At 41.2% G+C, this 17,653-nt stretch overlaps 1 protein-coding gene across 5 annotated transcripts in view; it reads left to right on the top strand.

Moving 5' to 3' along the window:
* Window positions 1-17,653, top strand: part of SRGAP2 (SLIT-ROBO Rho GTPase activating protein 2) — a 205,287-nt gene that overhangs the window by 172,163 nt on the left and 15,471 nt on the right. For 4 of the 5 annotated variants that reach the window (XM_063142633.1, XM_063142642.1, XM_063142648.1 and 1 more), the window contains exons 15-18: window positions 3,812-3,889; window positions 6,328-6,462; window positions 10,657-10,762; window positions 14,185-14,409. In XM_063142633.1, the coding sequence (XP_062998703.1) occupies window positions 3,812-3,889; window positions 6,328-6,462; window positions 10,657-10,762; window positions 14,185-14,409 (544 nt within the window). Of the gene's footprint in view, window positions 1-3,811; window positions 3,890-6,327; window positions 6,463-10,656; window positions 10,763-14,184; window positions 14,410-15,463; window positions 16,118-17,653 lie in introns of those variants that run through there. The other variant, XM_063142664.1, reaches the window with a different exon arrangement.

Here is a 17,653-nt window from a genome sequence, read left to right on the forward strand (position 1 = left end):
GCCATGGCTTTAAGATCTTGGGGAAAGGGCCCTTTCTGTATCCCAGGAACACAAGAAAGGGCTGGCTCAGTGGCTGTGCTTAGGTTCTGAGGCCTTAGCTAGACCTAAGGTTTATCCCGGGATCGTCCCAGGACCAGGCAGGGACGACCCCGGGACAATCCCAGGATAAACCTTAGGTCTAGCTAAGGCCTGAGACTCTCCCCCCAGAGAGGTTTCTTCAGCCCCTTTCTGGCCTTCTCTTGGCAGGTGAAGGCTTTCCCATTCATGCCAGCTTTGACTTGCTGCTGATTTTTTATTGGTTTCCATTAACAGCTTTTCTCATCCTGTTTTGTTGTTTTATCCACTCTGTTTTTATTTGTCATAGAATGTTTTTATGGGTGTTGATCATTGTTTTTACATTGTTATTCTGTTGGCTCGCTTGAAGGCCTAGTGTAGCAAGTCAGGGTATAAATCAAATGAACAAGTAAACAAAGAAACATACTGTGATGGGATGGTTTCTTCCAAAATACCTGGCTTTTGCACCAAGATGCCCTACCCCCCTATCACTGTCAGCCATGATGTAGCTCTTCAGGAGACAAGTCCCAAAACGAGCAGAAATGCTCGTTTCTTGAAGGAGAGCAACTTTCCCTTTCCTAAAATGAACATTTCCACTTGTTTTGGCACTTGCCCCAGAAGTGCTACGTCGTGGCCGCCAGTACTAAGGGCAGCCTGTGTGTCACTGTTGGCAGGTCTGGGCCATCTGTGCAAGGGCCTCATTGGATCCTGCCCACTGTGTCATAGAAGCCCACTTACAGTTGTGCGATTTCAGCAGGCCCTGCCTGCCCATTGCTGAACTTCCCTTTCAACCACATATGCATTTATCTTCATAATAAAGGATTATTTGTTTAAAACCATAGATTGTCGCAAGTTAAATGATGCATGGAACAAATGCTAATCCACAGGAAATAAGGTATCCTCTGACATAAATTAAAAAACAATACCGGAAAAGAGAAATCTAATATATCCAGAGATAATACAATGTTAATATAAATGGCCCATAGATCAAAGTACTACATTTTGTTGGACAAATTTTTGTATAATCTCCTTGCAGCTAACACAAACATACCAACTTTATGTATAACAGAAGTTTTGTTATCGGATAACAAATAGCAGATTTTCTCAAAGACATTATAAGCTAAAATTCTGACAAGAATCTGTGACAGAAATCTACCCGTAGGAGACATAGGGTTGGATCCAAAGTCTTCTCTCTGTGTACGGATGTTCCCTGTCCTTCATCAAAAGGTCTTTCTGTTCACAGAGCAAAGACTTTGGATTCAACCCATATATAGTGGGCTGAATGACATAAAATGCACCACAACCTTCAGAGGTTTTTGACCACATATACACAAGCCAGTATTAATAGGATTTTTTGACATAGCTTCTTTTCACATGTAGTTTGAAAGCCTTAATCAAGGATAAATTGTTAAATCCAAACAAAAAAGATGCTTCAACTTAATGTAATTCTAGGAAGTCGTGCTGTTTTGTGATCTGCAAGTTACAAATATATCCTGCATCCAGTTTTAAATGTATTTGTGTGCTACTTCCTGGATGTAGTAACAGTTTCATCCTTCAATTCATCTCACATTTCTTACTTCAGGTATTCTTGGTGCTTTTTGCACTTTGTTCTAGTGGCATATCTTTAGTAATGCTGCCTCCTCCATATGTTTTAACTTTAGCCAATATGAGAGCATAGAATCATGAAACCAGACCTTTAGAGTACAAAATCTTTTCTTGCAGTGTAATCCTATACATGTCAACTCAGAATTAAGTCTCATTGATTTCATTGAGGCTTTCTTCCAGGTAAGCGATTATAGGGTTACAATCTTGATTCTCGTCATTGTTGTGAGTGTGCAGTGTAGAATTTGTTTTTTAAAAAAGGACCTTGAAGTAATTTTGAATAGCTCCTAACCTAGTAATGTTTGCTGTGTTTCAAACTCAATTGGGTATTTGTAGAGCAGTTTCCTTTGCAATGGTTTTTAATGTAGACGGGACTAAGTTGCCTTTCTCCCTTTTGAATTAGAAAAGTTTAGAATGGCAATGGTTGTTGCTTCCAGGTGTGCCTTCCTCTCAAAATTAAACTGGATCCCCAAGCATTTGTAATGCTTAACCTGGTCTATGTTTACATTAATAGTTCTCTATTTATAATAACTTTTTTCTTTTCATAAACATGTTCCCTGTAGGACGATAATTTAATACTGGACAATATAATAGCAAAAAATCTTAAGTGTAATTTTATTTATTCAGACAAAAGTGTTCCAGAACTGTATGTCCTTCTGTCTTAAACTATCCTTCTTACAGGGTGATTCTAATCATCCATTTGTGATTTCATTTCTACCTGATTGTATGCTTGGCCTCATTTCCCATTTCTACTTGCTAAAAGATTTTTTCCTTGGGGAGTTATATTATAGTATATGAATATAATATAATTGTATTTTCAAAGGAAAATACAATTCAGCTATATCAACAATGATATGCATTTCCTTTGCTGATTTTATCATCACCTTTGTTTTGTATTAAACTATTATGAAAAGCCTAAGAGGCATCTTCACTGATATGTAGCGAACACTTACTGTTCCAAGCAGAGGACTCCTTCCTCTAACACAGGGGTGGGCAACTTATGGCCCTCCAGATGTTTTGGCCTATGAGGGATCATGGTAGTTATAGGTCAAAATATCTGGAGAACCACAAGTTCCCATCTCCTGCCTAGCACCTTAGGTCTACCACTGTGATATACTTTCCTTTCATAGAATGCTTAGCCTTTTTGGAAGGCTCTGCGTGGACAGACACAGGTTGTGATTCAGGACCACATTCTTGATTTCTTTTACTGTTACCCATGGGTTATTTAAACCCTGGATAGTTGTGAACAAATGGGAGTGAGCATGCTGGTTCACACCCATCTGTACCCACTGAGCTTAACAACCCAGGGAGACTCCATCCCTGCGTTGTTCATGACCAATGAACTCAGAATTATAGTTTGTTAGGAGCAAGACTAGAGTTGTAACCCTAGAACAAATCATGGGTTACAACTCCAGTTTTCTCTTCCCCCAACAACCTATAATACCTGGTTCAGACATCACAACTAACAAGCTAGGATTGTTTAGCTCCATCTGACTGCAACAGGAGTGGCTGCACGCGAGGAAGAAGCACACTTGCCTGCTCCCGAATGTTCACAACTATCCATGGTTTAAACAGCCCATGGGGTAGTCATGACATGTTAACGGGTCAGTCTCTCATAAATTGTGAATTATGTACTACCAAAAATCTTCTTGCCGTGATGACACACATAGTTACCTCTAGTGGACAGCACTTCTCCAACAATTACTTCATTTTATTAATTTTGAAGAACAGTTTACATTTTATTTGTTAAGGCATGGTTGCCCAGTATATGCAAATAGGTATTCCTGAGCCCTTTAGAGCTTGGAATTGGGTGAAAATTATTTTCAGTAGACATTCCTATTTATTAGATTCTCTAAAGCTGAACGTACAAATCTGTCATCCTATTCCTGTAACAAGTCTGGTCTTTCAGATTCCTTAGATAAATCCTTAGGATATGGGGACCAATTGCCCTCTAAAGATACTTCTGAAAGAACTGCATTGCAGTTCCCTAAATTTATCTTGGATTGCATAAAATAGAAATTTACAATGCTATAGTTCTGCCAGTATTTTGAACTAAGATGACTGCACCATTTTAAATTCTTCTAAAAAGATGTTGTAAACATGACATTTGCTCAGGTCTTTCTTTTGTCATGGATTTCTCCTATTTTCTTAACAGGAATGCAGCATGAAGGGATATTCAGGGTGTCAGGATCTCAGGTTGAGGTGAATGATATCAAAAATGCATTTGAGAGAGGTAAGAGTGGTTATTTTCTCTGCCAATGTGCCTTCATGCTTCAGGGTTAGTATTTGGAAGACTTTAATAAGAGAAAAATAAAGACAGCTATTTGTCTTTAATAGTTCCCACTTTTGTATTGTGGACGCAGGCAAAGTATTTTCCCCCAATGCTCAATAACCCTTCAGTATCTAAAGACACTTAGGATTATGGGTTTTTTTTGTCAAATCACCATATAAACTTTATTTGGATCTTTACTTCTGCCATGCCAGATAGTATCCGAATAGCCTGGAAATACAGGCTATTAAGTTTCATAAATGATTTTATTTTTGACATTTTTGTAAAATACACATTTGTGACATGACAAATTTCTGAATTTATGGAAGTTCACAGAAGGAACGTTCCCCATCCCCTCCTCCCCACTGCAGCCACCTGGACCCCCCCCCCCCCCCGGAAAGCCTCTTCACAAGATCAGGGGTCATCCCGAATAAGGTGGGACGGGGTGTGAGGAGCTGTTGGGGGTGCTGGCACTCAATAATAGGTGGTGTACCCCTACCCAAGCTGCCAGTCACACCCCATCCCACGTTGTTTAGGCTGAATGTCTTTCAGCCCAAGGGCCAAATTCCATTTTGGAGAAGTTCTCCAGGGCCATCTTCCACTGGTAGGTGGGGCCATAGGCAAAACTGGGCAGGGGCAAAATATCAAAAATACCAGCATATTTTAGCTTAAAGCTCTTACTGCCAATAGCAAAGTCTTAGGAGAGGCATTTCAGCCTTTTAGAATGGGGAAGAAATGGCACAAAAGCCGAGGAACCACCAAACTACCAATCCAAAGGGAGAGGCGGGTAAGAATTATTATTATTATTATTATTATTATTATTATTATTATTATTATTATTAAATCAATGGTCAGGGGGAAAAGGGGTATGGTCATCTGGGGAATTCCTGAGGGCTTGATTGGGATCCCAGGAGGGCTGGATTTGGGCCCTGGGCCTGAGGTTCTGCACGCCTGGTTTAGAATGACCCTCCCAACCCTCTGGGATGGCTTTTTGGGGAAGAGGGAATGGGAAACTTTCCTTCCATGAACTTGCTTAACTTGATGTATGTTAGGATCCAAGCCTCTATCCTTGAATCCCAGTGCCACTAAGTCAGAAGGGTATTTTGAAGTCAAATCATGGAATCCGCATTCTTCAGTCAGAGCTGTTCTTAACAACATACAGCATTCTACATCTGAAGCATCTTTCTAGTATAAATGGAGCTCCAAGTCAAAGAGCTTTTCTAGTTTGTGGCTAAATGTGTCTCTTTACTTAGCTGTAAGGTACTTGCAATTAGTGTGCAAATGTGCTTCACCTAGAAATAAGGCGAAACAAGTTGGACATAAAGACCACACTTTATTAGAAGACTGATGAAAAGCTCCTTAGAAGAGTCAATATTTCTGGCATCATCACATAAATAACATTTATTTTTCTAGTTTGATATGTCATGGCCTTCTCAAAATAGATGAAGTAATAAACCAATGAGGTTAGCAATAATGTCTGAGAGTTTGTTACTTCAACAAGAGCCCTTGGTGATGTTAAATGTTGGGGTAATGCTCTAATTAATAGTGAGACATTTGTTATCCTGTTTGGTGTTAACATAATAGTTGCATCTTATTGACGTCTATCATAAAGTGGATAAATATAATTCGAATTCAAAGGTTCTCGCATCATCAATTCTGGGTGACCCAGTTTGCACTATGAGTGCAGCTTAAACCCATGAGCTGTTATTGGGTCATTTGAGAGTTGATTCGCCATCGAGTCATGCCGTACAAGCTGTGCCTGGACATGTAATTAGGCAAATGGTGCTGGGCATGCACCACGGCTTAAATGAGCCACCGTAACTTGTTTTAGCCACCATGATTGTGAGAACCAGGCCATCATGGCTGATAGCAGTTTTTTTGTAGGAGCTGTCTCCTTCAGTAGTTGTCGTTATGTTTGGTTTTGGCCAAAGTCAAAGTCCAGTAGATTAACCATCAGGCCAGAGACCTGCACGTCCATACACTGCAGTAGATATGCCAGTCTAGGACCACCTAATTTCAAAGCCATGCATGGCTGGTAAATAGATTGTCCTCCATTGCTCATATGCCTAGAACAGAAGTTCTGTATCCAGAACTGCCAGGATAGTTATGTTAACCTTATACTGAGTGCCTGGGGGCAGATGGGGGATGTTAGTGGGGAGGTTGTAAATGATTATAGGATACACTATGGCCTGGTTCTGACAACACGCTAAACCATGCTGCAGCATGTTTTAGCGTGTTGTCTGAACCAGGCCATTGTGAGCCCCTTGGGCTCCCTCCTATGAGTTCTCTAATCTGAGATTTGTTCTTCTAATACAGCACTCCATATTTTGTGCGGGCGTGTTTTTAATATGTATTTTTTTCTGTTTGCTCTCTTGTTGTTGTTCTTGTTTTGTGGTAACCAGGGGAGGATCCACTGGCCGGAGACCAAAATGATCACGATATGGACTCAATAGCAGGAGTTCTAAAGCTCTACTTTCGTGGGCTAGAACATCCCCTCTTCCCTAAGGAAATCTTCCATGACCTGATTGCTTGTGTCAGTAAGTAGCACGATTGAAATGAATCAGTTTGGCAAGAAGGCTTGCAAAGAAAGGCAGTCCTGCCCGCCCACCCCACATCACCACCATCATCCCCCCAAACGCTGCACTTATCAACTGGGAAAAAGGAATCACAAAGGTGCAAAACAAATCTTTAATATGACACATGATATTTTATCCCGATATGTTTTGAAGCAGAAATGTTTTCTTCAGGGGATATGTGAAAATGATAGATTACAACTTGTATGTCAGCAATAAAAAGTTTAGGTTGGATCCAGACTTAGTCATACCTAGAATAGACCCATTGAAATCAATGGTATTTATGTTAGTCCATGCATGGTTAAATCTGGTTGCAACCCGTTGTTAATACCATGAATTGATGCAAAGTACTTATAACTCTAGCCCCAATAAGAATATGATATATTGTAAGTTCTACCCCAAGAAGAACATTTCTAGCTAAAACTGCATCAGGATAAACTATCATTTATGATATGTTAAAAGATTTTCCACTGTTTGAAGTAAAAGACATTTTGCTCTCCCTGTTTGCCTCCCCAACATCTTATAACATCTTACCTATTACAGCTTTTATCCATCCTCCGCAAAATCTTCCTTCTTCACCCCCAGCACTTGTAGAACTTAAGATATATCTGAAAAAAACATGCTGCTAGCTTCTCAGAAGCTAGTATCTAGTGGCAGTATCTCGTGGAGAGCAGGCAAGAGAACTGAATTGAACTGAAGGCCTTCTTGGAGGTTACTAGGATTTGATTTGCTTCTGAAATGGCAGCACTAAAAGCAGGACCAGAACAGGGAAAAGGGCCAATGTTTGGCTCTCACTGGCCCTGACCCATTGCAATAAGTTCATCTGTTTATTTCATGATTCTTCTTTTTAAAACATCATATACTGCTGTTCATCTGGTGATTCCATAGCGGTTAACAGATTAAACCAACGAATAAAACATCAGGGAGATATTATGTTAAAGAAAAACTGATCAAAATTAAGTTTCACTGTAAAGAGCTTCCGCTATTTGGCGGTATAGAAATGTAATAAATAAAATTAAAATAAGTAAATAAAGGAAGCCTCCTAATAATTGCCTTGCCATTTTTTATTTTTTTTTTGGATTTACTATCTTTACAGTTCAAAGGCACTGTAGGTACAATATGTCTTAGGCTGTATATATATTTTTAGAAAGCCAGCAACTAGGGTGTTTTTTTTCTTTCTTCCTTTACTGGCTACCTTCCATAACCATAAGAGACATTCCTAATCGGTGTTTCTGTACTGGACATATAAAATGATTTTCAGCCAGTTAAGCTGGTAACTTACAACTTTATCATTTCAAGGGTGCTTTTTTTATTTATGCTTTTGTTCTTGTGACTTCTAGTTTTACAATGAACTCCTTAGCGCTGGCTGACTCACTCAAATAGCAAACAGTGAATCCATTGTCCAAGTGTAAGAAGGTCCATGATGGAAGCAGCCTTTGAAGTAGCATGTAGGAGAGCTCTTTTTAAAAGGATCTGTGGTTTTATTCTCCCAGCAAATGAGTCTACACAGTTTAACTCCTTTTAGATGAAAAGAGCAGTCTGTTGCCAAATAATTGACTTCCAGGGCCAAGGATTTATGCTGCCCACTTTTTTCCCATTAGACAGCTATAGACAGAGCCCTTTACCTCACTCTTCAGTTATGTTAATCTATCTGTAGAACGCTATGCCAAAGATTTCCCTTAAAACTCCCACCATACTGAGCTAACTTTAATGGGCTTTTCTATTATGCTTGGTGCAACAGACAACACTCATTTCTACCATACTGGACCAGTTTAGACAATCAAATCCTGGCTTTGAAAGCCAATATATGCACAAGTGTCATGTGCCTTCACACAGCTAGTTTCCTTATGAATCATAGTTTATTTGGAAACCATTAACTGTTGTTCCTGGTTCAGATTTAACAGCAAACACTGGTTAAGTGCCATTACCTAGTTTATTTTACTGCTTGTGTAAAGGGAGGAGTGAAGTGAGGACTGCATGCAGCTACACAAAGCTCTCATGCATGTCCTTGCTACTATGTAGACCTACCAAGTTTGTGTGTTTGTTTGTTTGTTTAAAATCATGTATAGATAACAACTCCCTCAAGGTGGCTTCAAAAATAAAATATAAATAACAGTACATTTCAAATATTAATAAAATCAGTGATAATAAATGCGACGTCACCGACCTTTACACTAGGCCCGTCGCATAAACCCTTCACAGGCCAAGCGCCACCACTTGAAAACCTGAGGGAAGGTTAAATAAAACCTTTCCCCTAGCTATGAGGGAAACAGGTTTAATATAGGATCTCTTTCAATATACTGTGGGAATACTCTGGTGTGTGTATTTAATTACGATAAGGCAGATAAATAATGCCAAACTGACACATGGTATTTGGTAGCTAACAAAATAATGATGTTTATTGTTATTTAAAAGCTTTAAATAAAAGTATAATACTTTCAATACTGCCTACTCTCCACACAACAGCCACCTCACTCTCTTCACACCAATCCTAAGTCCCTAGAATCCAAACTCCTCAATAAAACAACTCTCTCTCTCTCACTCAGTCCTCTCCCCAACTCACATCCCTCACAAACTCATAACACCCTCCTTATATACTCCTTTCCCCGCCACCTATTACATCATAACCACACCCACTCAGTTCTAACATTCCATACTTACCAGACATACTAATCTAGACATATACAAGATAATTGTGGGATAACGCCACAATAAACAACAAAAATATCCATACATACCCCAAATACTAAAATTAATCAGTAATGCAGCTAAAACCTTAGGCGATCCAATGGATCTCTCTCATGAAACAGAAAATGCAAACAAATGGGTCCTTAAGGCTTTCCTGAAAGCCTGGAAGGAGAGGGCTTGGTGTGACCCAACTGGCAATGCATTCCAGAGTTGTGGGGCTACTACTGAAAAGTAGGGATGTCCATCACCGGGAAATCTGGCCCTTTTGTGGCTTGCCGACTTCCACAGGGCACCTGATTCAGCTTGTTTTTGCAAGCCAGGCTGAGCAGCTCCCCTGGGGCTCCAGGGTCATTTCACACATTTTTTGTGTGTCTCGGTCAGCTGGTGGAAGACAGAATGGAGTCTGGGGGCCAAGCCAATGCAAGTTCATCAAGCCCCACGCCCAACCAGAATCCTTAGAGGTGGACACATCAGAAGGGCCTCTGTTGCTGTTCTTAAAGTGGAGGCAGGCTGATATGGCTGCAGGCAATCATTCAGGTCACTTGGTCCCAAACAATTTTTATTTTATTTTTTAAAAATTCATTCTTTCATTTTTATCCTCCTTTTTTTTCCTCTTGCAAAGAACCCAAAGTGGCTCAATCCCTCTCGTCTTCATTCTGTCCTCTCAATAATCATGTGAGGTAGGTTGAGTTGAGAGTTAGTGACTGGTCCAAAGTCACCCAGTGAGCTTCATGACCGAGTGGGGACTAGAACCCACATCACCCAAGTCCTAGTCCAACTCTCTAACCACTACACCACACTGTCTCTGTTTATGGCTTTAAAAGTTAAAGCCAGCATTTTAAACTGGGCTCGGAAACACACTGGCAACCAGTACAACTTGTGCCACATAAGTGTGTCATGCATTGACCACCTAGCAACTACCAATACATGAGCAGCTATGTTCTACACCAGGTAGCCCCACATTTAAAGGGCACATTCTCTGCTTTAAAGGACCTTTTTCAGAATAGGTTATGCAGCTTTGCTCAATTATATTCTGGAAAAAGTTTCAACATCTGGTCAACCTCTTCCAAATTTATTTTATTTTGCCTTCCCCACCCCACCCCCACCCCATTTTTACGCTTAGGGCCAGTTTACACTACTTTCACATAGATTACACAGTCCCACTATTGAGATGCAAAAAGATATCCATATATACCATTATGTGAAGATTGCACACACTTCTCTTTCACTTCATGTAGCATCTTAGGGTGCTGCAAATGTTGGTGAGTTCCTAATACATATACATATGATAAAATGGGTTTTAGCACAACCTTCTCACAAGACAGTTCTGCATCAGATTTTTTTCTATCGTTATGTAAGCGTGAAGCTACTCTGAGAGGAGCAAAGCAAAGATTGCATAAATGCTGCAATGTTAATTATTGTGTGATCTAAGCAGAATTCTCTGGCGCTCTTTTTTCTCTTTCCCTTTAGCAATGGATAATCTGCAAGAGAGAGCTCTGCACATCCGGAAAGTCCTACTGACTTTGCCTAAAACCACTTTGATTGTAATGAGATACCTCTTTGCTTTCCTCAATCAGTAAGTATTCCTTGAAAGCCACTGAGAAATCGGTAGCATTGGTTTGTAAGTGACGAATTGTAGGACCATAGAGTTGGAGGCCATCTAGTCCAACCCCTGATTGATACAGGATATGCGGAGCTAAAGCATCTCCCACAGATGGCTCCATCTCCAGTGCCCTCTCCCAAGTATCATTGTCAAGCTGCTTTTTCTGTTAAGAAGTTTCTCCTAATTTTCAACTGAAATCTACCCTCCTGTAACTTAAGCCGGTTAGAGCTAGTGCTTCCTTCTGGGTCTGTTGGCTAACTACTGTGTTGCTTTCAGTTTGCCATTTCTGCTCTCTATTGCTACTCAGTCTGGCACGCTAATAGACATTTGATGTCTTACTCTCCGTTTTCTCTACTTTGCTGAGTCCAAAACAACTCCAAACTTTAGCAGTCTTAAGTGGCTTCTGGAAATAAAAAAGTATAAATGAGAGAGCACTATGGAGGCATCTGAAGGCCACTTCTTATCTTTCTTCTTCTTATTATTATTATTAATAATAATATTAATACTAATATTATTTAAGTCCTGGTTCATTGCCAGAAGTTACTCCTGAGACTTAAACTGTAATGTACAAAAGCCTTACACAAATGTCTGCTTTCAAGACAGCAGTGGGTGGGTGAAGAATACGGGACAGGACATTGACTGGATGAAATGTAATTTCTGATTTTATAAGATCAGTGATGAAAAGAATAAGGGATTTAGATGAGAATGCAAAGGGTAGTGGTGATATATTCCCTGCTTCTTATAATCAGAGTTTTTTGGGACTAGGGAAGTGGATTTTTCTCAATAATTTCCTTGACCAAAAGACAAGGAACAATATTAGGGAATATCCTTATCAAATTCTATGGCATGAATAGAGTGTTTATTTAGTGAGACTACAGCGTTGGCTTATTCCTTGATCAGCCATCTCAGAAACAGAAAGAGACAGGAAGCAGCGTAGGCAGGTGTTAATATCTGTTACTGTTATTTCTCATTATGGGCCAATCTTTTATTGATAAGGGCATTTTGTTCGTGTGTGATTCTGTGTCATTCTATTTGTGTAGAGAACTGTGTTCCTGCTTGTTTAAGAATGTAGCGTTCGTATCTTTTATTTGAGGGGTGTGTGTGTGTGCTACCTGCCTGAGCCGATCTCCAAATATCGGTTGTATTTTTGATGTGTGAAATGTTTTCAGTTGCCTTATGGTGTGTGGATGTGTGTACTTTATACTGCAGTGGTGGGCAACTGCTGGAGGTCTAGGGGACATTTTTGCCTGCCCCCGCCCCAAATTAAAGGGGCCACAGTTGGGGCTGCATGTTGCCCAATCCTTATACTGTTCCTGTATGAAAGTAGCATATAATAAAAAGCCAAGAAAAAAGTATTTTTCTTGTTTGTGTCGCAATACGTTTGTAAAAAACACCTGGACCGTTATTGCTGATATCTGCTTTAAATGAAAATCTTGTTAAAACAACTACGTTTTATGTTGTCCATAATTCAAGATAATTTTTGCTCAGATAAAATAAGTCATATCTCGAGTCTTCCTGTGGCATTGCATTGCAAAACAATGAGGTCTTCTTTGCATCTGGGGAATTCAAAAACATACCCCCACAAAGTGCACCATTGTCCTGCCACCCCTCTGGATAGTTCTCAGTAGGAAAGACCACACTTCCTGCAGTTCAGGAATAGAAACTTTCCGTAACAGCACTAGGAAATTCTTCCTTGCCTTGGGATTCCCATTCCTCAGATGCCGCTTCTTAAATCACTGAAGTGAATGTTTGCTTCCGCCCTTAATCATGTCTCATTATTCAAAGAACTGGGCTGGAAAACAGTGCGTGTTTCAAAAGAGATTGTCTAGGCATCTAATAACTCTGTTTTGTGCTTGTCCATTAACTGGTGCCTTGAAAGGCCCAAATTGACAGGGTTGGTTTTATTCATGCAAACCTCTAGGTTGAGAAGACAGCATTACTCTGCAGGAAACTCTTTTTCCCCAATGCAGACTGCAATTCCTTCTACAAATAATTCTGCAGATGTTCAAAATAATGGGCATCCAAATGGTGGAGGGGAGGTAGTTTGGTTGTGAGAGTGCTGTGTATGAATACAAGGAACTGAAGACTAGCTTCTAGATACTGAATTTTGCTAGCTAGCCAAGTTCATTTCTCATACATACATGCATTCATACATACATAACTATGTAGGTATTGGAATGCTTGCCTGCCCACTTTGTAAGACTTGTACGGTGGGTGGGAGTTGCAGTGTAAAGCATGTGATAAAATAACCCATTAAAAATCAACCTTTTCTACTGAGAAATCTTTCCCAAATAAAAGCTTACTCCCCGCCATCAAAAGTCAACTCATTCTGGAAAGTTCATGAAATGCTTCCAAATGGAGCTCAGTCTCTGGTGAGACTTTGAGGAAAGAGAGCTGCGTAAGTATGGAACAAAGGGCTTCTCCTGTTGGCCTTTGGAGTTGTAGAGGCCCAACAATAGCACTTTTAACTATGTTCATGGCAGTCACTAACAGAACTTTCCAAATGGCAATAGTAAAGAAGGGTTTGTCAGGGCCACCAGCCTTTCAGAGTTTCCCCTTATTGTTTAACTTCAAATGTTTTCACTGTGTCACGCTGACTAATGTTCAAAATACCCATGACTGGCATTCCATGTTGAACATTGGCAGTGGGTTTTTAGTGTTCTCAGCAGTTTTGGGGCAGCTGAAGGAGAGAGAAATGTTATCTGTGAGGAAGGGTGTAAATGGAAAAAGTCAGGGGGGGCGCGTTGGTTGCCAGGTTCTTTACAGCCTTGTGCTGTGAACCATGCGGCACCAGGCTCAGTCACACTTTCATCTGTTTCTTGGCTGGATTCGAGGTGTTGCCGCTGCAGCTGCTATCCAGGCAGGGTGCATGGAACAAAATGCCAAGAAATAAATCTCTGGCAACAACATTCAATCTGCATGGAGAATAAACCTCCTTAAAAGGGAACTAGAAGATGGCTCTTCCCAACTCCCCCCCCCACACACACACACTTTTAACAAATACTCTAAGTGTTAATTGAAGGGATGTTCAGAAAATGGAAAAGGTGCCGGCTGTTTAATAAAGAAATCAATGTGTTAGCCAGCAGGAAAGTGCTCTGAATATGCATTCAGTGCAAATTGTGTCAGAGAAACACCGTCCATGCAAGCAAAACTGAATTTGACCCAAGATGTTATATCCAGGGAAGCTCCCAGTTCTCTCAATAAATACCATCAGTGCCGAGGGTAGTGATCATTTTTCTTAAGTAGCCTCAAGACATTCTTACCCCGTGAGATCAATTTTAAAAAGCTGAACAGGCAGAGCTGATCCTCCCTTCATTTTAGCCGCTCACTCTGTGCCGGGAGTTGTCAGTATTGTTGCTCTTATTCACTCCCTCCCTCCCTTCCTTCTCCTGCAGTTTATCTCAGTTCAGTGAAGAGAACATGATGGACCCCTACAATTTAGCCATCTGCTTCGGACCCACGCTGATGTCAGTGCCTGAAGGCCATGATCAGGTCTCCTGCCAAGCTCATGTCAATGAGCTCATCAAAACTATAATCATACAACACGAGAATGTCTTCCCAGGACCAAGAGAGCTGGAGGGCCCTGTGTACACAAGGGGTGGAAGCACTGAGGATTACTGGTACGGTAGGAGGTAACGGGTGACAAGTGAAGGGGGCAGCATGCTAGATTATCTCATTCGTAAATTGCATCTTTGAGCCGTGCTACTATTTTCCAGCATCAACTGCTGGTCCCAGAATTTATCCGGTTTCTGAGGTGTCTATTTTGCAAAGCCAAGATGGCTGCAGTTCAGAGTCCTGAATGCAACAGACTTTTCCCGCCCTAAACATGCAGCCACTGAGCATTCGCAGAGTATCTACCATGACTGTGCTTCATTATACTGAAGGAAACTAATCCAGTCAGACCTGTCCATGAAACCGTCTGTAAGGATATTATGGTAATTGCCTTAATCTGCTGGTGAAAGCTGCACAGCAGACACATTTGCCTGAATTCATCACTGACATTCCTCTCATTTCTCTGCATGTCTTGAGCAACTTTACTTCAGAGGCAAGGTCGATAGCAGCTGAACCTAGAAAGCTGCAGCGTGGTTTAATTTCAGGGCAGCAGCAGCAAGGGAGAAAACTTGAAACCTTCGTTTCTCTCCAGCCCAGCGCCCAGGGGGCCTGGCTGCACAGTCAGTCTGAAGCCAACATCTGCAAACAATTCAGCTGGAGCAGCAGCTCCTGTCATCAGGGGGTGGGCGGCAGTGGTAGTGGGGGGGGGGGGAAGGGAGCTGTTGGCTCTTCCCCACTATTTACTGAAAGGAATAACGTCAAAAAGACCCACTTGGTTGTACCAATGGACAAACCATCAAAATGATACTTTTGCTTTCCCTCTGAACTATTAGGCCAACACAGACACAGAATCCTGGGCTGCAAGCTATATACTTGTATTCACATTTCCAAAAAGGGAAGCCTCTTTATTTGCTAGCGATCTTAATTTTGTTTTGTTTTGTCCCTTCCTATTTTTTATTTTTTATTTCAATGATGAAAGACCCCACACCAGTTACAAAACGATCACAAGATTCTTAACCAAGGGCTTCTGTTAGTGCCTTTGCTTAGAGCCTGTAGGACCACATGCAGCGGTGTTCTCAGCTGGGAAAGGGGTCTAGAAACTTGAGTTACTTTCTATTTCAGCTGCTGAAGTTTTAAGGATGCATCTAAAATTATGGAAAATTATGGAAGAAATCAAACTTCTCTACTGTGGAAGATAAGTTCTAAAGTGCCTGGCAAACTTTGATGGTGATAAAAAAAATACTCATTATAAAAGACTCTGTGAAAATAAATAATCTGTACTCATGGACAGTTGAAGACCCTTCTTGTTTTACTGGAATAGAATTGAATCATACGAAGGAATTTGCCAAGAAATACTAAGTACTGTATAATAGATTTTGTAGTTGTAATCTTCTTTCCTGAGTGATATTATTTGTGTATATATATACATTTTTCTTTTCTTTTTGTGCAAATAAACATTGTTCTATAAAAATAAAATAAAACTTTGGAAATATAATCTGAGAAAAGTATACAATACATAACACTGTAGGCTTTGTATAGTTTTGCAAGCAAATGATAACAGGCTCCTTCAGAAGCAATTTGGTTCCATTATTCTCCATAGCTTAGATGACTTTTATGTCCTACATTAGGCATGCGGAACTTCTAAATACAGCCGACAAGGTTTCCCCATCTGGCTCATCAAGCTTTCTTCCACAAGCTCCGTCCCATTCACCTGCCGCAACAATAAGAGAGGGGAAAGGGCTTCATTGATCAGCAGCAGATCAAAAGTAATCCTTTTCCTCTGCACCGTGCTGAGAAAGGGAGCCTCTCTCAGCACTGGGAAGGGAAATGCCCCCCCCCCATTGATCAACTAAGGAGGTAGGGCTGGTGTTTGTGTGTGTGTGTGTGTGCGCATCGGTGTCTGTGTATGAGTGAGTGAAAATGGAGGGGCACATGGCAGCACTGACTCTACCCACTTTGTGTGGTGGCCCTGTGCACTGCTGACATCCAGCCCTTGACATCCCAGCCCTGTCCTACACCATGGGCATGGCTAGAGGGGCGATATCCCGGGGATCATCCCTGTGCATCCACATGACGCACAGGTGATCCCAGAGGCAGGGAGGGATGATCCCTCCCTTGGCCCGAGATAGGACCCTACACTTTAATCCCAGTTTTTCCTGCGGTCTCGAGATCGTTCCGAGACTACGGGAGGTGTGGCTGGGCATCCTGTTTTCATCCTGGCTCCTTGTGAGTAACCGTGAGGAGCCGGCAACCAGGCATGTGGCATGGAGCTCCTCAGGAGCTCTGTGCCCATCAGGGGTGGGGGAGTGGGAGGGTTTTTTTATGTACTAAAACCCATACCTTTTGCGCTGGAGCGCTCCTGCACTCATTTCCAGTTAAAATAAAAAACAAAATAGCGGGCGCGACGTCCTCTTCTTCCCGGGATGTCGCACACTGCATGTAGACTGAGGGGGCAGATCTTGCAATCGTCATATCGTGAGAACAAAACCCTCCACCCCCCCTGGTCTAGCCATGCCCCATTAGACTGATTTTTCAGTCATGGAACAATTAACTTATTGAATGTCTCACTGTATCCTTTTTTGTCACAATGTGATTGTGGCCTACAAAATAATCAAGGCTATGAGGTGGAAGTGGAGCAATGAACCCTCTTTAAAAAGGTTCAATCTTCCAAGTTCAGCGCGATCACAGATTCAGATAACTAAGGGATCTCCTTATTTTGAGTGTTGACCTCTCTCTGTGTTAGGGGAATAAGGAAGAATGTACAAGCTGAGACTTGGGCCTCATCTACACCAAGCAGGATATTTCACTATGAAAGTGGTATATAAAAAGTAGGAGCCACACTACTGCTTTATAGTGGTATGAAAGTGCACTGCACGATCTACACTACTGCTTTATAGTGGTACTGAAGTGCACTGACAACTGTTGGGGCCCATTGACACATCTACACCAAGCAGGATATAACACTATATGTGTCGGTGGGCCCCAACAGTTGTCGGTGCACTTCAATACTGCTATAAAGCAGTAGTGTGGCACCTGCCTTTTATATACCACTTTCATACAACTTTCATAGTAGAAAACCCTGCTTTGTGTAGATGAGCCCTTGCTCCTATTTTTTTCCATTGGTGGGGGTGCGGCAATGTGACAGAGGAAATATTGTCCAAACGGGTCTTAGCCTCCTGCTGCTGCTGCTGCTGCTGCTGCTGCTGATGATGATGATGATAATAATAATAATAGCTTTGAAAAGTTGAATAAAATAAAATAAAAATATTTAAATAAAAATACTTTACCTTTGGTTGCTGGGACCGATGTCAG

This window comes from Elgaria multicarinata, chromosome 1 (assembly GCF_023053635.1).
Source record: "Elgaria multicarinata webbii isolate HBS135686 ecotype San Diego chromosome 1, rElgMul1.1.pri, whole genome shotgun sequence".
Taxonomy (NCBI): domain Eukaryota; kingdom Metazoa; phylum Chordata; class Lepidosauria; order Squamata; family Anguidae; genus Elgaria; species Elgaria multicarinata.